Here is a 20,885-nt window from a genome sequence, read left to right as displayed (position 1 = left end):
CAGACACACACAAAAATTCCCCAGGAGTAAAGAGTTAAAGAAACCCCTACGACAACCCAGTTCCAGCTTCTCTTCCCCCTACCCCTCAGAGCCCAGCTGGGGGGTCTGACACTCACACCACCTATTCCCCAGAGCCCAGCCACAGGTCCCCCCTGGCCCAGCTACTCACAGCCCCTTCCCTCCAGAGTCCAGGGATCCAGAAGAAGAAACAGTCTGATACAGAGTCCCGGGCTAGCACGGCGTTTCCTGCATGTCACCACCGCCTTCCTTCAGGGCATGCTGGGAACTGCAGCTGCGGGGAACCCTCCAGTTCCCTTCCTCTGACCTTCTCTTCTATTTGTGAGCTGGGCTCTGCCAGGTCCAGTGGCCCCTAATGGCGGCCAACAGCTCTGCAACACATTTCTTTGGGGAAAAAAGGGAAATTCTGCGCACACAACATTAATTTCTGCAAAATTCAACATTGTGCAGTGGCGCAGAATTCCCCCAGGAGTAAATAATGGAACCCTGTATAACACACCATGAAATTATCTTGTCCATCCTACTTCTGTGCAGAACAAGTAGGTTGGGGAGCAGGGGGAAATTGGACCATTCAAAATACCATTGGGGGACAGACAAGACAGTCACTTATGAAAATTATACTACATTCAACAGTGCAGCTGTTCTTTTTCAACAAAGTGCCCTACCGTGAAAGGCAAAATGTCTGAATTAATGTAGATCAAGCCCCCCTCAACTGAAAAAACAAGACAAGCACAATGCGTTCATGCTAACTGCAAGACAATCCGTCACAGTACTTGATTAAGTTGAATTACTCTTCTATAGTTATGATGCACTGTGGCCATAGGTTACCTTTTTTTTTATTATTATTTTTTGGCCATGGATGCCTTTGTAATGCATGGACACCACTGTAAATTCAAGAGAGAGTGTATATTTAAAAGATTAACAATATTACTCTCTCTTACTACAGCAAGTATGCATAATTACCAAACCATACCAAAGCACTGCTGTCTCACTAAAGCAGAGACAAGGGGATGATGTGTTAGGAGTCTAGCACACAACTGTGTATTCTCCAGTATCAGAGGACACACAGCAGCTCCTGAATGGAATGCAAGATGGAAATCAACCTTTCCAGACTTCATCTGAGTTTACAGGGCACGGGCACATCACACCAATAATCACAGTGAGAGGGGAACAGTGCTGAGAGAAAAATCAGTACTCTGACGTTTTGTGTGCTGATTTCTTTTGCTGTAATTTCCATCTCCTAGAGCAGTGTTTCTCAACCTTTTAATGCTGGCAACCCCGCTACTTGAAAAAATTGAGACCCTCTACCCTATCTTAGCTCGGCCTTTGGCTTCAGCCCCGCTGCCCAGGGTTGAAACATGTAAACTGGCAGGAAGCAGCGCAAAAGCCAGAAGTCCCGCAAACCTATCTAATGCTGACTGTTTGTAACCCCCCTAAACCCTCACTGCGACCTCCGCTAGGGTCACGAACCCCAGGTTGAGACACTGTCTTAGGAAGCCATACTGGAGACAGCTTTCCTTCAGGAGCAATTTGCTCTTCTAAGAAAAGAGTTCCATTATAAGTTATCTGGGCTAGACGCATATTACAAGAACCCCAGCAGACATTCAGACTGTAGAGTTGTGAGTTTGGGAAGAGATTTTTATCAGTTTGATACCTGTCATTGAAAGTCAATGGGAATTAGGCACCAAACTGCCCTATGCACTTTTGAAAAAAAAATCTCACCCTTAAATAAATAGAAAAATAAAAATACTTCAGCACTACAAAAAAATAAGTCCTTCATAAAACACTAATGACTCTTCCCAGGCCCACTGTGAGGTAGGTATAATACAGATTTTACTGACGAGAAAACTGAAGCACGGAGAGGTTAAGTGACTTATCCTAGGTCAAAGAAGGAATCTGTGGCAGAACTGGGGTTGGCACTCCTAAATTCTGGTTCCCGGTCCTTTGCTCAAGCCATGATTTATCTCCAAATGAAGCAGCTGAAGCACCACTACTGGAGCTATTTAAGAGGAGATCAGTGGCACAAGAAGGCATGTTGTAGGAGAATATACTGCATGGTATGTAGGAAGTTTAAGGTTCTGCTGTCAGAGATCCCTTAAATTACCAGGTCAAATGCAACCATCTTGTCTGCCCTCACTTCTTCCCCATTACTTTAGTCACAGTCATCAATTTCCACATAATCTGAGTCTGCAATGTCATCTTCTAAATCTCTCACTGCCATTTGGAGGATCAATACCTTCATTTCCTGGGAAGGTTTCTAAGTCTTCCACAAAACTAACATTTAGTATCCATTTACTTTCAAAGCCAGCAAAGTCAAAGACCTCCTTGACAGGGAATCTGTTTCCTCAATGAACAGAGTATTAACACAAGCACAGATAGTTTGCTGGAGATTATAGCATTTCCAAAAGAGCCAAGAAGCTGTTGCCTACTCGTTCCCACTAGGAACATCAGAGGATGTGGTGCAATTTCACACCTGGGGAACTCTCATCCAGTGGCTGAACTACAAGTTACATTATTAGATAAGGATATTTTCGAAAGAGACACTAGCTGTCCAGATATGGTATCCCTGCTAAGTATGAGGGGGAAATCCTTTTTCTTTCACTGATGACACAAATATGTTCTTGAACCAGAATTTATACAAGGAAATTTGTGTTCCTTCAAGCTTTATGCTGATTATAGGAGTCAGCAAGTGGATATTCACATCCCTGAATGCTTGTGTATTTCAGCAGAACTATGTCAACCATTCCTCGGCTAGATTCTAGTCCAGTGTTTTGGACACGTGCCTACAAGTGGCAACGTAGATAGACTATTCAAAATGAACTGGTTTATTGTACATGATGTGCCCTTCCATAATTATACGCTAAAAATGTTCTGAGTTATTTGAACAGAGCATCAGCGAACGGCACGTCTGACAACTTTGCTGAAAGCCTCATTACATTCTCCTAATTCCTTTATGGGATTTTTCTAATATTAAGACCAGACAGTACTTGATAAAAAGAACTCCTTTATTTCCATATTCTTATGGAAGGGTAGCACCTTCTCCAATACTTTGAGGCCTGCGATGAACACTCATGAAGTGCGTACTGCAGCACAGCTTCTTATGAATCCAAAGTTCCTCGGTTATAATCTTCATGCAGGAGGGTTGTGCACCACAGTGAAGTATCTGTAGCTTCCTCCTTGGCAGGTCTTATGCCATAAATTTCAGGGTGGCCCAGAACATATTTAGAAGTGAGCTTGGGTAATAATTCTCTATTTTCCACCCATTACAAATGAACAGAATGGCTCAGGCTTTCTAAAGTTTCCTTTGATTCACCTTTAAGTAGAGCCCAAGTTTAGAAAGGCTCAGCAAAGGTGTGAGTGTTTTTGCAAAATTACATTTGTCTGAAGACAGGAAGCTTCATTCAAAACCTAGAGTGGCAGCTGACATGTCTACTAGAATTTATTTTTGCCTCAGTAGCAATCAGTGTTTTTCTTGTTCAAACCAGAGTATAAAAATGACTTTTCCTAATTTGCTATAAATCGACCAGCGTAGAAGTACTGTGGTAACATAGTACAACATGGTTGCCTATATAACATAGGTACTGTATGTCCTGCTCTGAATGCACTGGACCTGCATTCTTAGTTGATGCAACAGGAATTTCCACACAGAAGAGTATATCTTGAACCTGAACTAAAATGGGGGTAAATCATCATATGTATGCACCATTTATTGCCTATAATTCCAAGCTGCTCAAGAGAGATGCTGTTTAATACTTGCAAGGCTTTACATGTGGCTTTTATATAAAAAAAGCTCTCTCAGATTTTGAGATATGATGGAAGAATATTTTTAAAATTAAGATAATATTGAGCTCTTATATAGCACTTTTCATCAGTAGATCTCAAAATGCTTTACAAAGGAGAGCAGTATCATTATCCCCATTTAACAAATGGAGAAACTGAGGCACAGAGTAGTGAAGTTACTTGCCCGATTTCACCCACTAGGACAGTGGCAGAAGCAAGAATAAAACCTATATCTTCTGAGTCCCAGTCCACTGTTCTTTCCACTAGGCCAGCCAAGTGTTTAAAACAGGGAACTAAAAGTCAGGAGGTCCTGGGCTATTTTTTCCCCAACACTGTTAGTGACTGACTGTGTAACTTTGAATAAGGTCACTTAATTCCTGTCTCTTAGTTTTCCCCACAGTAAAATGAGGGTAACAACACTCATTTAACTCACAAAGGGGTTGTGAAGCTTAATTAGCATTTATTCAGCGCTTTGAGTTCCTCAAACAAGATGCGCTAGGGAAGGGCAACATAATTTCTTTAAGCAACAGACTCAAGTGATGACAGCACTTTTCTCCCTCTCAGTCTCCTTTGACTGCTGGAGTTTTGAAGAACGTACTATCAAACCTCGCAATTCTTTTTGTTCAGACTGCTGTCTGCATTGTGGGAAAACCTCACTACTGTATCCATTAGGATCAAAATTCTAGTCAGCTTTGCAAACTTCTGACAATCTGGTGAGGCACAAAAGTGATAGCATCCTGGAAGACATGATACTTCAGTACAATATAAAACCCTGCCTTCCTTAATCGCAGTCATTATAAACCTTTTATGTACTCCTCACAGAAGGGTTTTCCTGTATTCAGTGTTTAAAGAATTAACTAGACCAGGAGATAATTTGTCTTTAAATTCTTATTTGAAAAAGGAAATCTAGCTTCTGTCTCCTCATTTAATTTTCTTAATAATTAAGAAAGGGTCCCTCCTGCCCACCCCTCCTGCAACAATTTTAAGAAACACACCCCTGTATTTAAGTTACGATTTTTGCTTTGTACCATGGTTTTGAGAAAATTGGCATGTAGCTACTTACAAAATATTGCAGTCTACTTTTTACGGACTATCAACACTACCAAAAAATCCCCCACGTCTGAAGGCCCAGGTACAACGGAGTTAAACAAGGGCCTAAAACAGATAAACCATGGTTCTGTGTTGTAAAGTAGATGGCACCTGTGTTGCACCTACATACTTGAATTATGCTACAACATTGGGACAGATCAGAACTATAACAAGGTTTAACCCATACTCCCAAACCATGGAGATATCCCATCTACACAGTAAAACTGAAGTGTTGTAACAAGGATTCTCAACCTACAGATTGTGGCTAGGTGCCAGAAGGTTGCAACCACCCTGCTCTATCCATACAGTTAGAGCAGGGGTTCTCAAACTGGGGGTCAGGACCCCTCAGGGGGTCGCAAGGTTATTACATGCGGGGGGTCATGAGCTGTCAGCCTCCACCCCAAACCCTGCTTTGCCTCCAGCATTTATAATGGTGTTAAATATATAAAAAAGTATTTTTAATTTATTGGGGGTGGTGTCAAATATAAAGGGAAGGGTAAACACCTTTAAAATCCCTCCTGGCTAGAGGAAAAACCCTTTCACCTGTAAAGTGTTAAGAAGCTAGGATAACCTCGCTGGCACATGACCAAAATGACCAATGAGGAGATAAGATACTTTCAAAGCCTGGGGGGAGAAACAAAGGTTCACTCTGTGTGTTGTTTTTGCCAGGAACAGAAAAGGAATGGAGTCTTAGAACTTAGTAAGTAATCTAGCTAGATATGCGTTAGATTCTGTTTTGTTTAAATGGCTGATAAAATAAGCTGTGCTGAATGGAATGTATATTCCTGTTTGTATTTTTTTTTTTTTTGTAACTTAAGGTTTTGCATAGAGGGATTCTCTGTGTTTTGGATCTGATTACCCAGTAAGGTATTTACCATCCTGATTTTACAGAGGTGATTCTTTTACTTTTTATTCAATTAAAATTCTTCTTTTAAGAACCTGATTGCTTTTTCATTGTTCTTAAGATCCAAGGGTTTGGGTCTGTGTTCACTGATGCAAATTGGTGAGGATTTTTATCAAACCTTCCACAGGAAAGGGGGTGTAGGGTTTGGGAGGATTCTGGGGGGAAAGACGTTTCCAAACGGGCTCTTTCCCTGTTATATATTTGTTAGACGCTTGGTGGTGGCAGCAATAAGTCCAAGGGCAAAAGGTAAAATAGTTTGTACCTTGGGAAAGTTTTAACCTAAGCTGGTAAAAATAAGCTTAGGGGGGTTTTCATGCAGGTCCCCACATCTGTACCCTAGAGTTCAGAGTGGGGAAGGAACCTTGACGGGGGGGTCACACTAAGAGGCTTGCTATGTGAAAGGGGTCATCAGTACAAAAATTTGAGAACCACTGAGTTAGTGGGAACGTCCAGGACTACTGTCTACATTGTATGGGACAGTCCCAATTTAGAAGAGGCTGAGAACCACTGTTTTGAAAGACAAACTATAAAGTAATTGAGCCCCCCAACATGGTTGTATTTACACTACAGACAGGCCCTTAGAAATCTGAGATCAGAATCAATGACAAGTAGGCCTTGTCATGCAATTCCTCAGAATTCTATTAGTTTTGCTAACGTTGCTAGAACTAAATTCACTCATGGAGGTGGACAGAGACTGAAAAGAAAGCAGGGAGCAGAAAACAAGGAGGGAAACAAAAGACCTCTTTCCTTTTTTTGGTCCTCTTTCCCTGTGAATAGTGATTGCTTCTACTCACAGCTTTCCCCAAGCATCCATAAAGTGAAACAGACATCTCTAGTCAACTTTAGAGTTATCAACAGGGTTCTGAAGAACAGCTGTGAAACTAACTAGTGTTATTGATTTCACTCGCCTACTCACTGGAAAAAGCTGAGCAGCAGCAAAGGCAGGCACTAGAGTGGTCTGTAGACTCAGAGAAACCAGACTATATCATATTTCACAATTCTCTTTGCAGTCATAGGGGCTAGAATATTTTTTTTAATGAAAACCAAATTTTCTGCAGTAAATGATGATGTAAGTCCCTTCCCTCATCAGGTTAAGCTTCCCACTTGCCAGGGTTAAACAGACTTTTCAAGCCCTTCATGGACTTTATGCCTTAGGTCTTGATCCTATAAGCGACAGTGCGCAGACTCTGCAATCAGGATGTGCAGAGTCCAACTGACTTCATGGGATTCTGCATGGGTACAGAAGCCCATGCACATACTACAGATAGCAAGAATGGAGCATTAATGTTTGCTTTTAAAGCAAATTATGGGTCAATTTTATCTATTTTTAATCAATTTAAAATAGTTTTTCTTTAATATAAAAAAATTGGTCTCATCTAAAGCACAACAGTATGAGCTCTCAGGAAGAGTGGGGGACCTGTAGGTTCCACAGAACTCATCCCCAAAGTTTTATACACTTAAACATTAAATATGGGGTATCTTCATTTTTTTATTTAATAAAAAATGCTTATTCTCAATTTTTTGCTTTGTTCCAGTATTATTGGTTTTAGACTAACACTAAGACCCACAGATACATACTTTCTTCTGCCAGAGAAAACAAAAACAAACAAAAAAAAGGAGTCAGTCACAGGAAGGGATACAAACAAGCCAAAAGGCAGAAGCAGCATTATCTCCTCTATTTAAAAAAAATTAAAAAAAAACTTAACCCCTCTCCCCCGCAAAAAAAACAAACAAAAACAACCAGGGAAGTAAATTTAAGTGGCGACAACAGACCTGTGCAGAGCAGGAATGAAGCAAGATTTACAGAAAGAGAACTCAAGCAGCCTAGCCAAAGGAGAAATCTCAAAATGCACTCAGGAACAGAGGGTTAGAGTTCAGGAGAGTAAAGGAAGAGGAAATTAAGGGAACAGATGTGACTGCAAGCCAGGGACTAAAAAATTGTTACAGCTTAGAATACTGGGTCCCCAGCTATGAGTACAATTATTTGGTCTGATTAATTTCTTTATTTGAACTGCAAGAAGAAGTAGAAGAGGCATCTCAAAACTTGTTCAGCCTCCTGGACTCATGTGGAAGTCAAAAGACATTTCTTTATTTAATGGGAGTGATTGTTAAAATAAATTTGGTGATAGGAAATTTGAGAAAAAAGTTAGTCGTGATTAAGTATGTAGGAACAGGAGATGTCACCTCACAATGAAAGAGAGCTTAAAGATAGCAGGAAATTAAATACACAGTGATGACTTTGTGAGTTGTTTTTCTTTCTTCCTGTCATAAACCAATTAAGCTACCAAATAACTGTGGCTAATTGGGAGAGAGCTAATTTTTATTCAAAAGTGTATTAGATGGTTAAGATAAGATGCTTCCTAAATCCTTTATTTAGGTTCCTTAGTGCATCAAGAGGTATCCATTTCCTGACTGGAACCAAAAGAGTGAAAAATAAAGACAGCAGCTACAGATGAGGACCTTATGTTCCTGGGCAAACGTCAAATGACATGATTGCAACTGCTGTGTGTCAGCCTGGTCCAATGGCATGGCACATCGTGTGAGTGCCAAGAAAAGGCATGACGGGAGCAGAGATATGGAAATGGAAACTTCAATTTATGGGCAAGAAAGTCCCAATTTATTACCTGAAAGTATCAAAGGCTGCATGACACACAGACTCATATAAAGCCAAATCTACTCCTTGATCACCCAAGCCATTCACTAAAGTTCTGAGAGTTTTGAGTAAACAATAAAAAATTTCCTAATAGGTTTCTTTGAGGCTACTCTTAATACTGCGAGTGATTAATTTTTTTGGTAAGATTTCAGGTTCCAGAAGGAAGAATACAGAGCAACCGCTATGGAGGGGGGGGAGACCTACCCCTCAAACCACAATTACAGCAGCTAACTGAAAATAAACTGTGTGCTCCAAAGAAACATAAAGTGGTCTTACTTTCATTAGGCAGGTCCTCCCGATCCAGCTGCTCGTTGGGTGTTGAAGTGTTGCTTCCACTCTCATCCAAAGTGAGAATGAGGGGAACGTCATCATCCATTCTATTTCCTTTCAGGCTCCTCTTCCAAGAACTTTAAATAATGTCTTTTGTAGTTCACCTTTCAAAAACACTTTGTCAAAAATATTCCTCAGAAAGTCCTCCATCAGGTGCATCTTCTAGACTTAAAAATATGTAGAAAGATACACCCATTTCCAGGGGATCTCAGGCCAAAAAGAATCTATCAAGCTGTTTGCAAAGAGTGGTGCAGAACAGTAAATGCACTAACAACATAAGCTTATATCCAGCCACTAGCTATTAAAACAAAAAAACTTTATCTAACTTGAGCTACTTATCCGTAACCACAATACTCATGATCTTAGCTGCAATACTCATGATTTAATTTAGAACAGAAGGAAAATAATTCTAGGTGAATCCCACAATGTTTATTAATAATAAAGAACAGGCAGGAGCTACATATATATAGTTAATATAACACTGTCACACATGGCTTCAAATCCAAAACTATTCTGTTCTTCCATCTCAAAGCTCTGGACTCCAAGGGGGGAATGGGAAAACTGGAGTCCGATGAGTGTGCACGCACACTTTTCCTCTACTACAACACTTGTGAATTCCTAAGAAGAATCCAGAAGTTACCCTAAAAGTGCCTTACTAATGATGCCGCCCCTCAACGTTGTTACGGTTTGTTTCTTTTTTTGAGGCTGCGGGTAAGTCACAGTGACGGCTGGGGCTGCGGTAGAGGAAAGGCCGGGTCAGCTCACGCAAACAGTAACATGTTCCCAGGACAAAAAGTGCAAATGTGCATTTCCGGGTAGCTGTGCACCAGCAAGACAGCGCACGGTACGGGGGGTGGGGTGTGCTACTTTGCACCTTGCCGAGGAGAGTCACAGGGATCACCTCCACCGAGCTGACTCCGCACCAGCCCCAGCAACTCCCTCGCGCCCTGCGCGCGCCCTACAGGGCCCCCCCTCTGTCACACACACACACCTGGCGGGAGCCCCTCCTCAGCGACGCCCTCCCCGCGCGCCCCGGCGACCCTTGTGCACTTTTCACGAGGACTTTTCACGCCGCGCCCAGCCCAAGCGAGCCCCGCGCGTGGGAGCCAAGGTTCACGCCCCCGCCGCCCGGGGAGCCCCGAGCGTCAGCCGGCGAGTCCAGCAACAGAACCGAACCCGCCAAACTACCCCCAGCCGCTGCGACAACTCGCCTCAGTCAGCCGCTGACTGAGAGCCAAGCCAAGCCAAGCCCCGCCCATCGGCACCGCCCATTGGCCGCCACCCGTCAGGCTGCCTTCTGATAGCTCCCCCATCCCAGAGAGCCGCCAATCGCCCCTTGGCACCCTCTCTGCCCCGCCCTTCAACTATCGCGGTGCATGGAAGGGGATCCGGGGGTTTCTCCCTTTTTGTCCTCCCATTGGACGGAGGTCTCGCCCATCAAAGTAGAGGTGAGCGGTGATGTTTTTGATTGGTCAGAAGGCTAGGCACATACTGGAGACCCCGCCTTTCTCTGGAGAAGGAAGGGGCGGGACTAAGCGTGCCTAGCAAGGGCGGCGATTGGTTACGGAGGGGGGAGAGAATCCGTAAGGATCTGTCCCCACCTTCCGTGTTTGGGGTTAAAGGTTAGTGAATGGGTAACATAGCAACAGAGACACGCTGAAAACAGATGGGAAGGGAGGCGGCGGCGGCAGCTTTGATGTGAGCAGAACCTCCCCCGGGAGATGGCGAGCTCGGCCCCCAACCGAAGCCTCTTATCCCCAGCCCGACCCCCCCAGAGACCGGGGAGCCTCCCCCCCGCTCCTTGAGGGACCCCCAGGAGGACAGGGAAGCCCTTTCACCCTTCTCCCCCTTCCCTCTCCAAAGAGACTGGGGAGCCCCTCGCCACAGTCTGATCCCACCCCCAGAGAGGCCAGCGCCCCCCCAAGAGAGACCCACACACAGCCCAACTTGGCCATGTGCTCAGAAAGTCAAGCCCCTGTTCAGCCCACCTTCAGAGAGACCAGGGGAGCCTCTTTATCCAGACTCCGAGAGACTGAAGAGCTTCCCCCCATCTCCTAGAAACCAGGGATCCCCACCACCATCCCAGTCTCTTCTCAGGAGCTTTCCCTCCACCTTTCAGCATGGGGAACAAATAGCTCATCACTCTGTCTCAGTGCCACTGAGGCTTAACATACAGTTTCACCTCCAACACAGAGACAGGCTGTCTTAGGTGTAAGGACCCAATATCCTGAATGTGCTTTTAAACCTAGAGACAGCTCCACTATAATGTAACATTCTCAATTTTTACCAAATTATATTGTGTTGCTAATGCTGAAATCAAACTTTTTTTAAGATAAGTTTTGCAAAAGAAGAGTATGCAGTTGAAGCACTGGGGGGATCTAGATGTTGTTTGATTGAGATGTCCTCTGTGACTCTACCCATATAGAAGATTTTTGCTCCCTTTCACTTTAGAACCCTCAACTTGTAAGTATTTGGCTGAGAACATGGCAACAGAGGTAGCTACCGTGCTTCAGTTGCCGTATGAGTCTACTGATTCAAGCAGCAAGTCCTCCGTGGGAAACAGTCAGACTCCAAAAAAGTCAGCGATCAAAACAAGCCCCCTAAAGCTCTTGGATCCAGGTCGTTCAAAACTTACCACTGTTGAGACGAAGAGGATCATATCTGTTTTGGATGAGACCATCTTTAAGATAGAACTGATCAGTCTGATCACTCACATTACTGAATTTCTGGATGGCTTAAGCACTATACTGGGATCTGAGCTCATGGATACCTTTAAGGAGCATGAGCAACTTTCAAACAACATGGAAGCGCTACTTACCCAGTTACAAAGCAAAGGTCTCCTGAAGCAGGAAGATGGAAGAGGGGACCTTGTAGGAACTGAGGAACAAATCCACCGTCTTCAATTGCATCAGCAAGCTGTAAAAAGCTCTATCAGAAATATTCTGAGACTCTTTCAGGCTGACCCGCTAGCTTCTCAAGCCGTGAGAGATGAGGCCTATGCTAGGGATTTATCAGCTGAAATGTTTATTAAAAACCTTTCAGCGTTCCGGGGATTCTTGTTTGAGAAACTCCTGACTAGTCCCTTAGAAGAACAAGAAAAGATTCAATTCATGGAAGAAATCTCCCTCCGGGATAAGAAAAACACTGAAACCATCGCAGCTTTAGAGACAGAACTTGCAGCGGCAATCCAAAGTCGAGACGATGAGGTACAGTGGTAGTAAGACTAAACATTTCAGGCTAGAGGGGAAGATCATTGAAGGAAAGGCAAGTAAACTAAAATATAATCTGTTGCCTCTCATAAAGTGGAAGTCGCTGAAATATTTCTTAAAACATTTTCTGAATTAGAAATAGATGTTACATTCTAAATATAATTAAAATGAATCACTGCATATTTAGATAGAGGGTTTCAAACATGGTTCTAGCATGTTTTGATGCCATCTTCATTGGCCAGCTCAATTGCGATTGAAGTTAAAGTGACAGTGAAGTCAAGCATGTTAGTCAATGTGTCTGAACCATTCAATAGCTAAAGGAAGGGCATTGTGCAAATCCATAAGGGAACCAGCGTGCGGCCTGCTGATATGTGGTCTATATCTTCTAATTGGCCACCGTGGCAAAGAAGGAGTCACAAAGGCCCCTCGTAGTCACGGCCATAATGTCAGCTCTCACTGAGAAGCACTAGCACCATTCCCTGTAACTGGATAGTGAAACAGTGACAGGCAGTTCTAAAAAACTGTTTTAAAAAATCCATTTTTAATACTGACTCCACATTCACTATTTAACATATTCGTTACAGGCATTTTCTATGGCCTTCATCATAGTATCTCTCTACCTCATGAACATTAATGAACTAAGGCCCACATCCCCAAAGGTATTCAGGTGAAAGTAAACTGTACCGGCAGGAGGCAGCTTCCCCAGCTGGCAATTTAAAAAGGCCCTGGGCTCCTGGCAGCAGCCGGAGCCCCGGGCCCTTTAAATCGCCGCCAGAGCCCCGGGGCTCCCAGCCGCCGCTACCACTACCATGGGGTTCCGGCGGTGATTTAAAGGGCCCGGGTCTCCCGGCTGTTGCTAACGCAGGCAGAGCCTGGGGCCCTTTAAATCACCGCCAGAGCCCCAGGGTAGCAGCAGCAGCCAGGAGACCCAGGGCTCTGGCGGTGATTTAAAGGACCCAGGGATTTAAAGGCCTCACCCCTTCTGCCCAATCCGCTGCCCATTCTGGTTGAGCTCCCCCCGCCAATCTTGCTCAGGACCCCAGTCCTGCGTACCGGTAAGTCCCTTAAGTTACTTTCACCCCTGGATATTCCCCAAAATACCTACAAGGATCTGGCCCTAAGGCTCACAATCTTCTTCTGAGGCAGTATTGTTTCTTCATTTTACAGCTGTGGAAAATGAGGCTCAGATTACACTACAGGTTGGTGGGCAGAGCCAAGACAAGAACCCCGATCTCCTGACTTGCAGTCCATCGTTGCCGTATACACAAACTATTCCTTCCTCCCTAATTATTTAACTAGTCATTTCCATTTTCATATGGGATACTGGTAGGGTTGCCAACTTTCTAATCGCACAAAACCAAAAGTCCCTGCCCCAGCCCTGCCCTGCCCCACCCCTCCCCAGAGGCCCTGCCCCCACCCCACCCCTTCTCCGAGGCCCCACCCCCACTCACTCCATCCCCCCTCCCTCCGTCGCTCGCTCTCCTCCACCCTCACTCACTTTCACTGGACTGGGGCAGGGAGTTGGGGTGCAGGAGGGGGTGAGGTCTCCAGCTGGGGGTGCAGGCTCCAGGGTAGGGCCAGAAATGTGGGGTTCAGGGTCCAGGAGGGGGCTCCAGGTTGGGGCAGGGGGTTGGAGTATGGGAGGGGGTGAGGGCTCCGGCTGGGGGTGCAGGCTGTGGGGTGGGGCCGGGGATGAGGGATTTGGGATGCAGGAGGGGGCTCCAGACTTGGAGCCGAGAGGTTCGGAGTGCAGGAGCGGGCTCAGGTTCCCAGCCAATTGATGCTGCAGACCCAGGGCTCGGGGTGGGGGCAGTGCACGGAGCTTCCCTGATCAGCCCTGCACCTAGGGGCCATAGGGACATGCCAGCTTCTTCTGGGAGACAGAGGGAGCCTGTCTTAGCCCCTCTGCACCACCAACCACTTTTAACAGCCTGGTCAGCGGTGCTGACCGGAGTCGCCAGAGTCCCGTTTTGACCGGGCATTCCGGTCAAAAACGGATGCCTGGCAACCCTAAGTACCAGTCTATCTTGTAGGCCTTGCATAAACAATGAAAGAAAACTGAAGTAAGGAAACAGATTAGCAATGGACAAAGCATAAGTTCACAAGTGGGCTTGTAAACAACATGTTTCAGAGTAGCAGCCGTGTTAGTCTGTATTCGCAAAAAGAAAAGGAGGACTTGTGGCACCTTAGAGACTAACCAATTTATTTGAGCATAAGCTTTCGTGAGCTACAGCTTATGCTCAGATAAATTGGTTAGTCTCTAAGGTGCTACTAGTACTCCTTTTCTTTTTGTAAACAACATGTAGTTAGTAGATAAAGACATAGTAAGAAGAGTGATGTGTGATAAGTTTACAGCTAAAAGAAAAGGAGTACTTGTGGCACCTTAGAGACTAACCAATTTATTTGAGCATAAGCTTTCGATGAAGTGAGCTGTAGCTCACGAAAGCTTATGCTCAAATAAATTGGTTAGTCTCTAAGGTGCCACAAGTACTCCTTTTTGCGAATACAGACTAACACGGCTGTTACTCTGAAACCTGTCATTATGTTACAGCTGCAGCTTTGCTTACTAGCAGTTCTGGATCTGTACAGGGGCTGGTTACAAAAATTAGTAAGCCAATTATAAATCATGATGCAATGTAAAATGTAATGCACATTCGTTAGTTTGTTTTCAAATATGTGTATAATGTGATTGATTATTATGTGCTTTGAAGCTGTGGTAAACCTCCATACCTACCCCACTGCATTTGAGCTTGATCACTTCAGCGTAGTGTTGCTGTGTGTCAGTTAAAAAAAACCCTCAGTGATGAGTCCAGATTTGAGTTAATTTCTTGGGAACCAAGTGGAAAGGGCCTCGGAGAAAAATCCCAACATTTCTACTAAACTTCTGGAACATATATGTATATTAGTTTGTTTTAATGCTGGGAGCAGTTTCCAAATTACTCCTTTCTGTCCAAAAGACTTCCACAGTGACTATTTAAAACCACAATCTAAATGTCCATTACTGCATTCCAATCAGTGGGTGACAACACACACACACACACACGTGCATGCCAACCAAAATCACTTCTCTTTCTGCTTGACTTTCCAAATATAAGGTAAATACACAAGCTCTGAGGAAGAACATTGAGCAGCTATTCTAGCCAGGCTGTTTGACATGAGGATGTTCATTATGCAGCACTCATGATTCTCATTGCTCAGAGAAGGGATTAATTAAAAAGTAATTTTAATCTCTTTCTTTTAAAATTAATTAAGAGTACAATAAAAATAGCAATACTCTTGTAGTCTTTAATTAGACCAAAACCAGTTAAGATCCAGCGTAATCTATTAATCCATAATGATCTGACATCCAGTGTAATCTGTTAATAGAGCCTTGCAAAAGTATATCCAACCACTCATCTGGAGTGAGAAATATATTTGTGGGATAAGTGATAGGTCAGATTTTTCATTATCATCATTGCAGGGAAGCATAGCTGAGTAGCTTTTGGGCTTGAATTGGTACATTTCTGTGATGATTTGATAGGGATCTATTAGGAGTAGTACCTAGTTATTTTTCTTTTACAATTTAAGGCTACAATCCTGCAATCGGATCCATGTGCGCAGACCCTGCGTGCATTTAGAGCCCCATTAACTTCAGTGGGGCTCTGCACAAGCCACAAGGTCCACTGGAAATAGTCCAATTGAATGATTGGGGACAAAGTGTACTTAGCAAGGCAGTAGGTCAGGCAAGATAATCATCCTTTTTTTGCACTTGGGGGGTATCTACAGAGGAACTGAGGCATCAGGGGATGGGTTCTAATTTTCAAGCTCAGGTCAGGCATGCTGGTAATTCAATACACTCATGATTTTTAAGTGCAGTTTAGCAGTTTGCCCAGTGCTAGCAAGGAAATACATTTCACTTGTCTGTGATGTATTTTCATCTGTTCTAGACAGCCAATAGGACTAGTTGCCCGGTCTGGCCACAGAACAGGCACAATAAGCCTGATCCCAAGCTCATTGAATTCAGTAGGAGTCTTTCCACTGACTTCAAAGGGCTTTGGATCATGTCCAGCATGGATAGCAGCTGTGCCAGCTTCCCTGTGATGCACAGCCAGTGTTCTTCAGTGCTGCCCATTCACTCCTTGGCCTGTCTGCTAAACTACCAACAAAAGAGTCAGTGAGGGTGGGGATTTCACTCAGCGCTTGTCTACACTAGAAGCACTACAGCGGCGCAGCTGCAGAACATCTGGTGAAGACACTCATTGCCAACCAGAGGGAACTCTCCAACTGGCAAAATAAATCCACCTCCGTGAGAGGTGGTAGTTATGCTTGTCCACACCAGCACTTAGGATGGTGTAATTTACATCGCTCAGGTGTGTGGATTGTTCACGCCCCTGAACAACGTAAGTTAGACTGTAGTAAGCTCTAGTGTAGACTGAGCCTCAGTATTGGCCTAACTCTGCTCCCTTTGAAGTCATTGGGAGTTGCACCAGTAATGATTTCAGAGTTCTGTGCAAATGCAGTGTGCTCGCTGTCACTGGAATGCAGTTACTTATTTTAGGACACTGGCGTCTTTGTAACTAAGCCTTAATTCTCCTGTAGGTTTGATCTGAAAACCCCTTGACCTACCCTGCAGTTCCTTATGGTGCTTCTTTTTCCTGGGTTTAGATTATGAAAAAGAATGCTGCAATCAAGGATCTCAAAAGCCACTTACTTCATCTGGAGAAGTACTCTGAAAGCCACATCCAACGCACCAAGCAGGAAGCAGAGAAACTCCAAAAAGGGGAGCTGCGAAGTTCCCAGGGAAAGTGTGCCAAGATACAGCAAGATATACATCAGCTAAGAGCACAGCTCAATGTTCTCATCATAGACAATAGAGACTCAGAGCTGGCTCTCAGAAAGGTACCAAGGGAGGGGAGTTCTAGAGAAGCAAGCAGACCTGTTAAAGTGCTGTGAGTTCTTCATATTGTCTGCTAACCTTAACCACTTAACTGCTAACAGACATTCCTGGCAGAATGTATCTGCTGTGCTGCTGAGCATATCAGCTATGATCTAACATGCCACTGATTTCACTGGAAAGCAGCATCACAGCAACCCACCAGCAAAGGGTCTTATTCGTAGTCACCTATAGCTCCCACCAGACATGTACATACTGGATGCCAGCCTGCCTCTGAAAACACTTTCAATATATAGCACAGGTGAGATAGTGCTCTAGTAGGTTAATGAAGCAGTCAGAATTCATAGTCCCAAAATGTTCCTGCTGGAGAGTGGCAGAATTGTGCAGGAAAAATCTATAGCGTTAAAAACGTCACCTTTTCTTTTCTAATCAGTTCTCAGTCCAAATGGGCAGAGACCAATTTGCAGGCAGAACACATCTACTTAAAGGATGTTTACGTTATATATCTTCTCTAGCTCTTTCAAAACACTGTACAGTCCAAGGTAGAATAAGGTTTTATAGTGTAGGGGCAGTGTCAAATGAAAGTTTACAAAGCAGTATGAAATCCAAGCAGCCCCATCCATTATTAGGCCTGCGTTGTCATCCAGCTCAAATTCACTGCAGGTCATTTCTCTGCTTTCTGTTAAAAGCTGCTCAGCTCAATCAATTATACATGCTGAGAGAGTAGGGGAAGACAAAGAACACACTTTCTCACCACTGAAGTCTCCTTTCCCTTCCTATGTGCTCTATTCTCCTATGACCAATGTTTTAATTGGATTGAGGAATTCATGTGTGAAGAACTTGGACCAGTCATAGGCCAGTCCACCTCACATGAAGGCAGGAGCTGGTCATCAGGGCCTGTCAAAAACCTGGCTCTTATCCCATCCATCAGAAGAGGTGGTGGTCAAATAGGGAACTGGGTCTCTCAACAGTGACTGGGTAAGCTTAACTGTGTGAAATTCTCTGCCCTGTAATATACAGGAGGTCAGACTAGATAATCTTCTGGCCTTAAAATCTGAGCGGTTCTACAGAGTGCAGGTACCATCAGCTTGAAGGAAACCGTTCAGTAACTCTCTAGGATTCCACCAAACAGTGAGGTTAAGTCATTTTTAGCTCATTTTCCAACAGTCCAAAATATTTCTGTATTTTAACCGCACCCATCATTATAGTCAGTATAGTCTCTCTGTGCTGCAACTGAATCCCAGCCATTTGCTGTAGACCAAGCATGCCCATATTCTATAGGTGAATGATGTCTGCTCTCCATTAGAGGCCCAGAGTCAAAGACATCTCGGACTGAAGAACCTTTCCAAAAGGAGCAGGCATCACAAGCATACTAGCTGCTGGGATTCAAATGAACAGCTCCTTTCATCCCAGCATACTGCATGTTATTTTTCTATATTCAGCTGCCTGTAAATGTCATTTTTTCCTGTGTCATTTATTTTAGAAGAAATACAAAGTGGAGATGGAAATCGAGAACTGGATCCAGAAATATGATGCTGACATGGGAGAAAAACAGGTACTCTCAGTCAAGACAGTTGGTTCTTCTTCGAGAGGGCTTGTCCATGTGGATCCCACGCAAGGGGTGCATGTGATGTACCCAGACAAGCCATTTCAAAGAAGAACCACAGTTACTATCAGGCAAGTAACCATTTTTCTGCCCTGCTTTTGTGTTCAGCTGCTCTCTGCTGTATAGGCATTATTGAGAAGGGTCATGTCAGCTGCAAAATCCTATCCTGTTCTAGCACTGGATGATTGTTTCCTCAGTGTGTTGGATGGAATTGTTATGTTTGTTTCCTCAGCCCTACTGGCTCCACCTAGTGTACAAACCAAGTGCTCTTTCCACATCTCTACTAACTTGTTAGTCAAGTAGTTCAGAGTCTGGAGAGTGACAGCAAATCCATCGTCTATCTTCCATATTAAGCTTAACAGTCTTAGAATCACGTCCACACTGCCTAACTCCTCCCAGAATCCACTATTTCCTCTCATGTTCCTGGCATTTTAGTGGATGTTTGCTTCATTATCCAGATCAAGACAGGGTGCTTGGTTAACAGCAAAGCAAGGGCCTAAGGAGAGGGACCTGGAAAATTGTTGCTGATTGGCCTTAATAGTAGGTCCCTGCCTTGTCAACCTTGTAATCGGAAGCAGAAATGAGCTCAGAACATGATGGCTTGTGGCACCAAGCCCTGCTGGTTCCTGGCTGCTCATGAAGCCATCATCATGAGAGCAGAGGCAGAATTTGATAAATTGGGGTTGGTAGGTCTGACACACAAATGTTGCTGATTCCCCTTACCCTGTCATGCAAGCAGGCTATCTCCATACTGCTTATTTTCATCCCTACAGATGGGTTATAATGACAATAAACCACCATCATCCAGATGATTGTGTTTATACCATAGATAAAAAGTTGCTTAATAAGTTGAGAGTATTGTTGCCTGGCCTGCAAGGCAATGGATGGTAACAATTGGAACCATGCCTGCAGTTTTTAAAGAAGCTTAAAGGAATTGGGAACCCAGCTCCCACTGGAGTTGGGCACCTCCTTTTAGACCTCTTTGAAAATTCCATCCCAAGAGATGAAAAGAATAAGGGCTGCAAGTGACCCTCACGCATTTATGATGGATGAAACAATCCCTATTCGTATAGGGTCTGTAAAGCTCTTTGGAACCCTTCTGGAAAAATGCTACCTATACTAAATGTAGGGTGATATTATGAATGTCATTTATAAGTCTGGTGTTTGCTGTCCTACCAGACTGAGTATGAGGAAGTCGATGCTGTCTATACTGAAGAGAAGGCCCAGCTTGCTGAGCTGAAGAAGAAGTATGCTGTGCTTGAACAAGAGTATTCCCAGATCAAGGAGGAGAGGAGGCTATCCCAAGAGAAGAAGGAAAGAGCTGAGAGGGAACTGGCTATCATGGTCCGTGCTGCCATCCACATTCAGGCCTTCTGGAAGGGCTACTTGGTCAGGTCACTGTTAAAGTCAAAGAGAAAGAAGAAGGGAAAAGGCAAGAAGAGCAAGAAATAAATTAGTTCCATGCTTTCCCCTTGCTCTCTCTTCCCAGCATTGTAGACATTTCTCTTTGGACCTCAGCTATCTAGGGTGTCTTCACTTCAACCAGACAAACAACCTCTCCAGGATGTCTATGGTTTGTATATACACAAATCTGGCACGTAAAAATGATTCTGTCATAAATAAATGTCAGCCAACATGTTAGACTTCCAGGTGGGATATTTTAATTGCTTTTGGTCTGAATTTAAGAGAAGAAGGATGATCTTGTAGTTAAGGCACTGGACTGGGAGCTGGGACTCCTGGTTTCCATCCCCAGCTCTACCACACATGCACTGTGCAACCTTGTACAAATCACTTAGGGCCCACTCCAGTTCCTCCTGAGGTTAATGGCAAAATTCTCACTGACCCCAGCACCGCTCCCAGTACAGACCCCAGCAATGGTCCCATGTGACATATCCAAAGTACAATCTAGACTAGGTAGTAGCTGTGTCACCTCTGCCCTCTAACTTGGGGTGTCCTTTAGCCCTGGTCTACACTGGGGGTGGGGGGGAAATCGACCTAAGTTACGCAACTTCAGCTACTTGAATAACATAGCTGAAGTCGACGTACTTAGACCTACTCACCGCGATGTCTTCACTACGGTGAGTCGACTGCTGCTGCTCCCCAGTCAACTCTGCCTTTGCCTCTTGCGGCGCTGGAGTACAGGAGTTGACGGGAGAGCAGTCGGGGGTCGATTTATTGCGTCTAGACTAGATGCAATAAATCGATCCCCGCTGGATCAATCGCTGCCTGCCGATCCGGCGGGTCGTGTTACACTGCTTTGCTATTGTTGCCTGCACTCCTGGATTGCTCACACACCCCTTCTAGCATGTAAGTCACTCCCAGCTATGTGTGTGTGCAATTGCAGCCTGCCAGTCACACTCAGGCTTTCACTAGCCAGAATTGCACTGCAGGGTGACCCCAGCATGCTCCCAGTCTCAGACTTT

General features: G+C 44.3%; 2 protein-coding genes across 5 annotated transcripts in view; one reads left to right on the top strand and one right to left on the bottom strand.

The window, feature by feature from the left end:
- TPCN1 (two pore segment channel 1) overlaps window positions 1–9,980 on the bottom strand; it is a 69,519-nt gene extending 59,539 nt beyond the window's left edge. For 2 of the 4 annotated variants that reach the window (XM_077834791.1, XM_077834793.1), the window contains exons 1-2: window positions 9,766–9,980; window positions 8,721–8,878 (exon numbers count right to left, since the gene is read on the bottom strand). In XM_077834791.1, the coding sequence (XP_077690917.1) occupies window positions 8,721–8,820 (100 nt within the window). In that variant the 5' untranslated portion in view covers window positions 8,821–8,878; window positions 9,766–9,980. Of the gene's footprint in view, window positions 1–8,720 lie in introns of all 4 variants that reach the window. The other 2 variants (XM_077834790.1, XM_077834792.1) reach the window with 1 other exon arrangement.
- A 1,277-nt stretch (window positions 9,981–11,257) lies between these two features.
- Window positions 11,258–20,154, top strand: DRC10 (dynein regulatory complex subunit 10). Its single transcript, XM_077834794.1, has 4 exons — window positions 11,258–11,980; window positions 16,628–16,861; window positions 18,340–18,411; window positions 19,642–20,154. Exons 1-4 carry the CDS (start codon window positions 11,258–11,260, stop codon window positions 19,912–19,914), a joined length of 1,302 nt encoding a protein of 433 aa, XP_077690920.1. The 3' UTR covers window positions 19,915–20,154.
- Window positions 20,155–20,885: the final 731 nt, after the last annotated feature.

The sequence above is a fragment of the Eretmochelys imbricata genome, chromosome 15 (genome assembly GCF_965152235.1).
Source record: "Eretmochelys imbricata isolate rEreImb1 chromosome 15, rEreImb1.hap1, whole genome shotgun sequence".
NCBI lineage: Eukaryota > Metazoa > Chordata > Testudines > Cheloniidae > Eretmochelys > Eretmochelys imbricata.
The sequence above is the reverse complement of the archived record's forward strand: the minus strand, read 5'-3'. Positions and strand labels throughout refer to the sequence as shown.

Bases quoted from the DNA above. Each gene is read 5' to 3' on its own strand.
- DRC10 (XM_077834794.1), top strand. From the start codon at position 11,258: ATGGCAACAGAGGTAGCTACCGTGCTTCAGTTGCCGTATGAGTCTACT. The intron at 11,981-16,627 runs GTACAGTGGTAG...TCCTGGGTTTAG, and splicing joins TCCAAAGTCGAGACGATGAG to ATTATGAAAAAGAATGCTGC. The intron at 16,862-18,339 runs GTACCAAGGGAG...CATTTATTTTAG, and splicing joins CAGAGCTGGCTCTCAGAAAG to AAGAAATACAAAGTGGAGAT.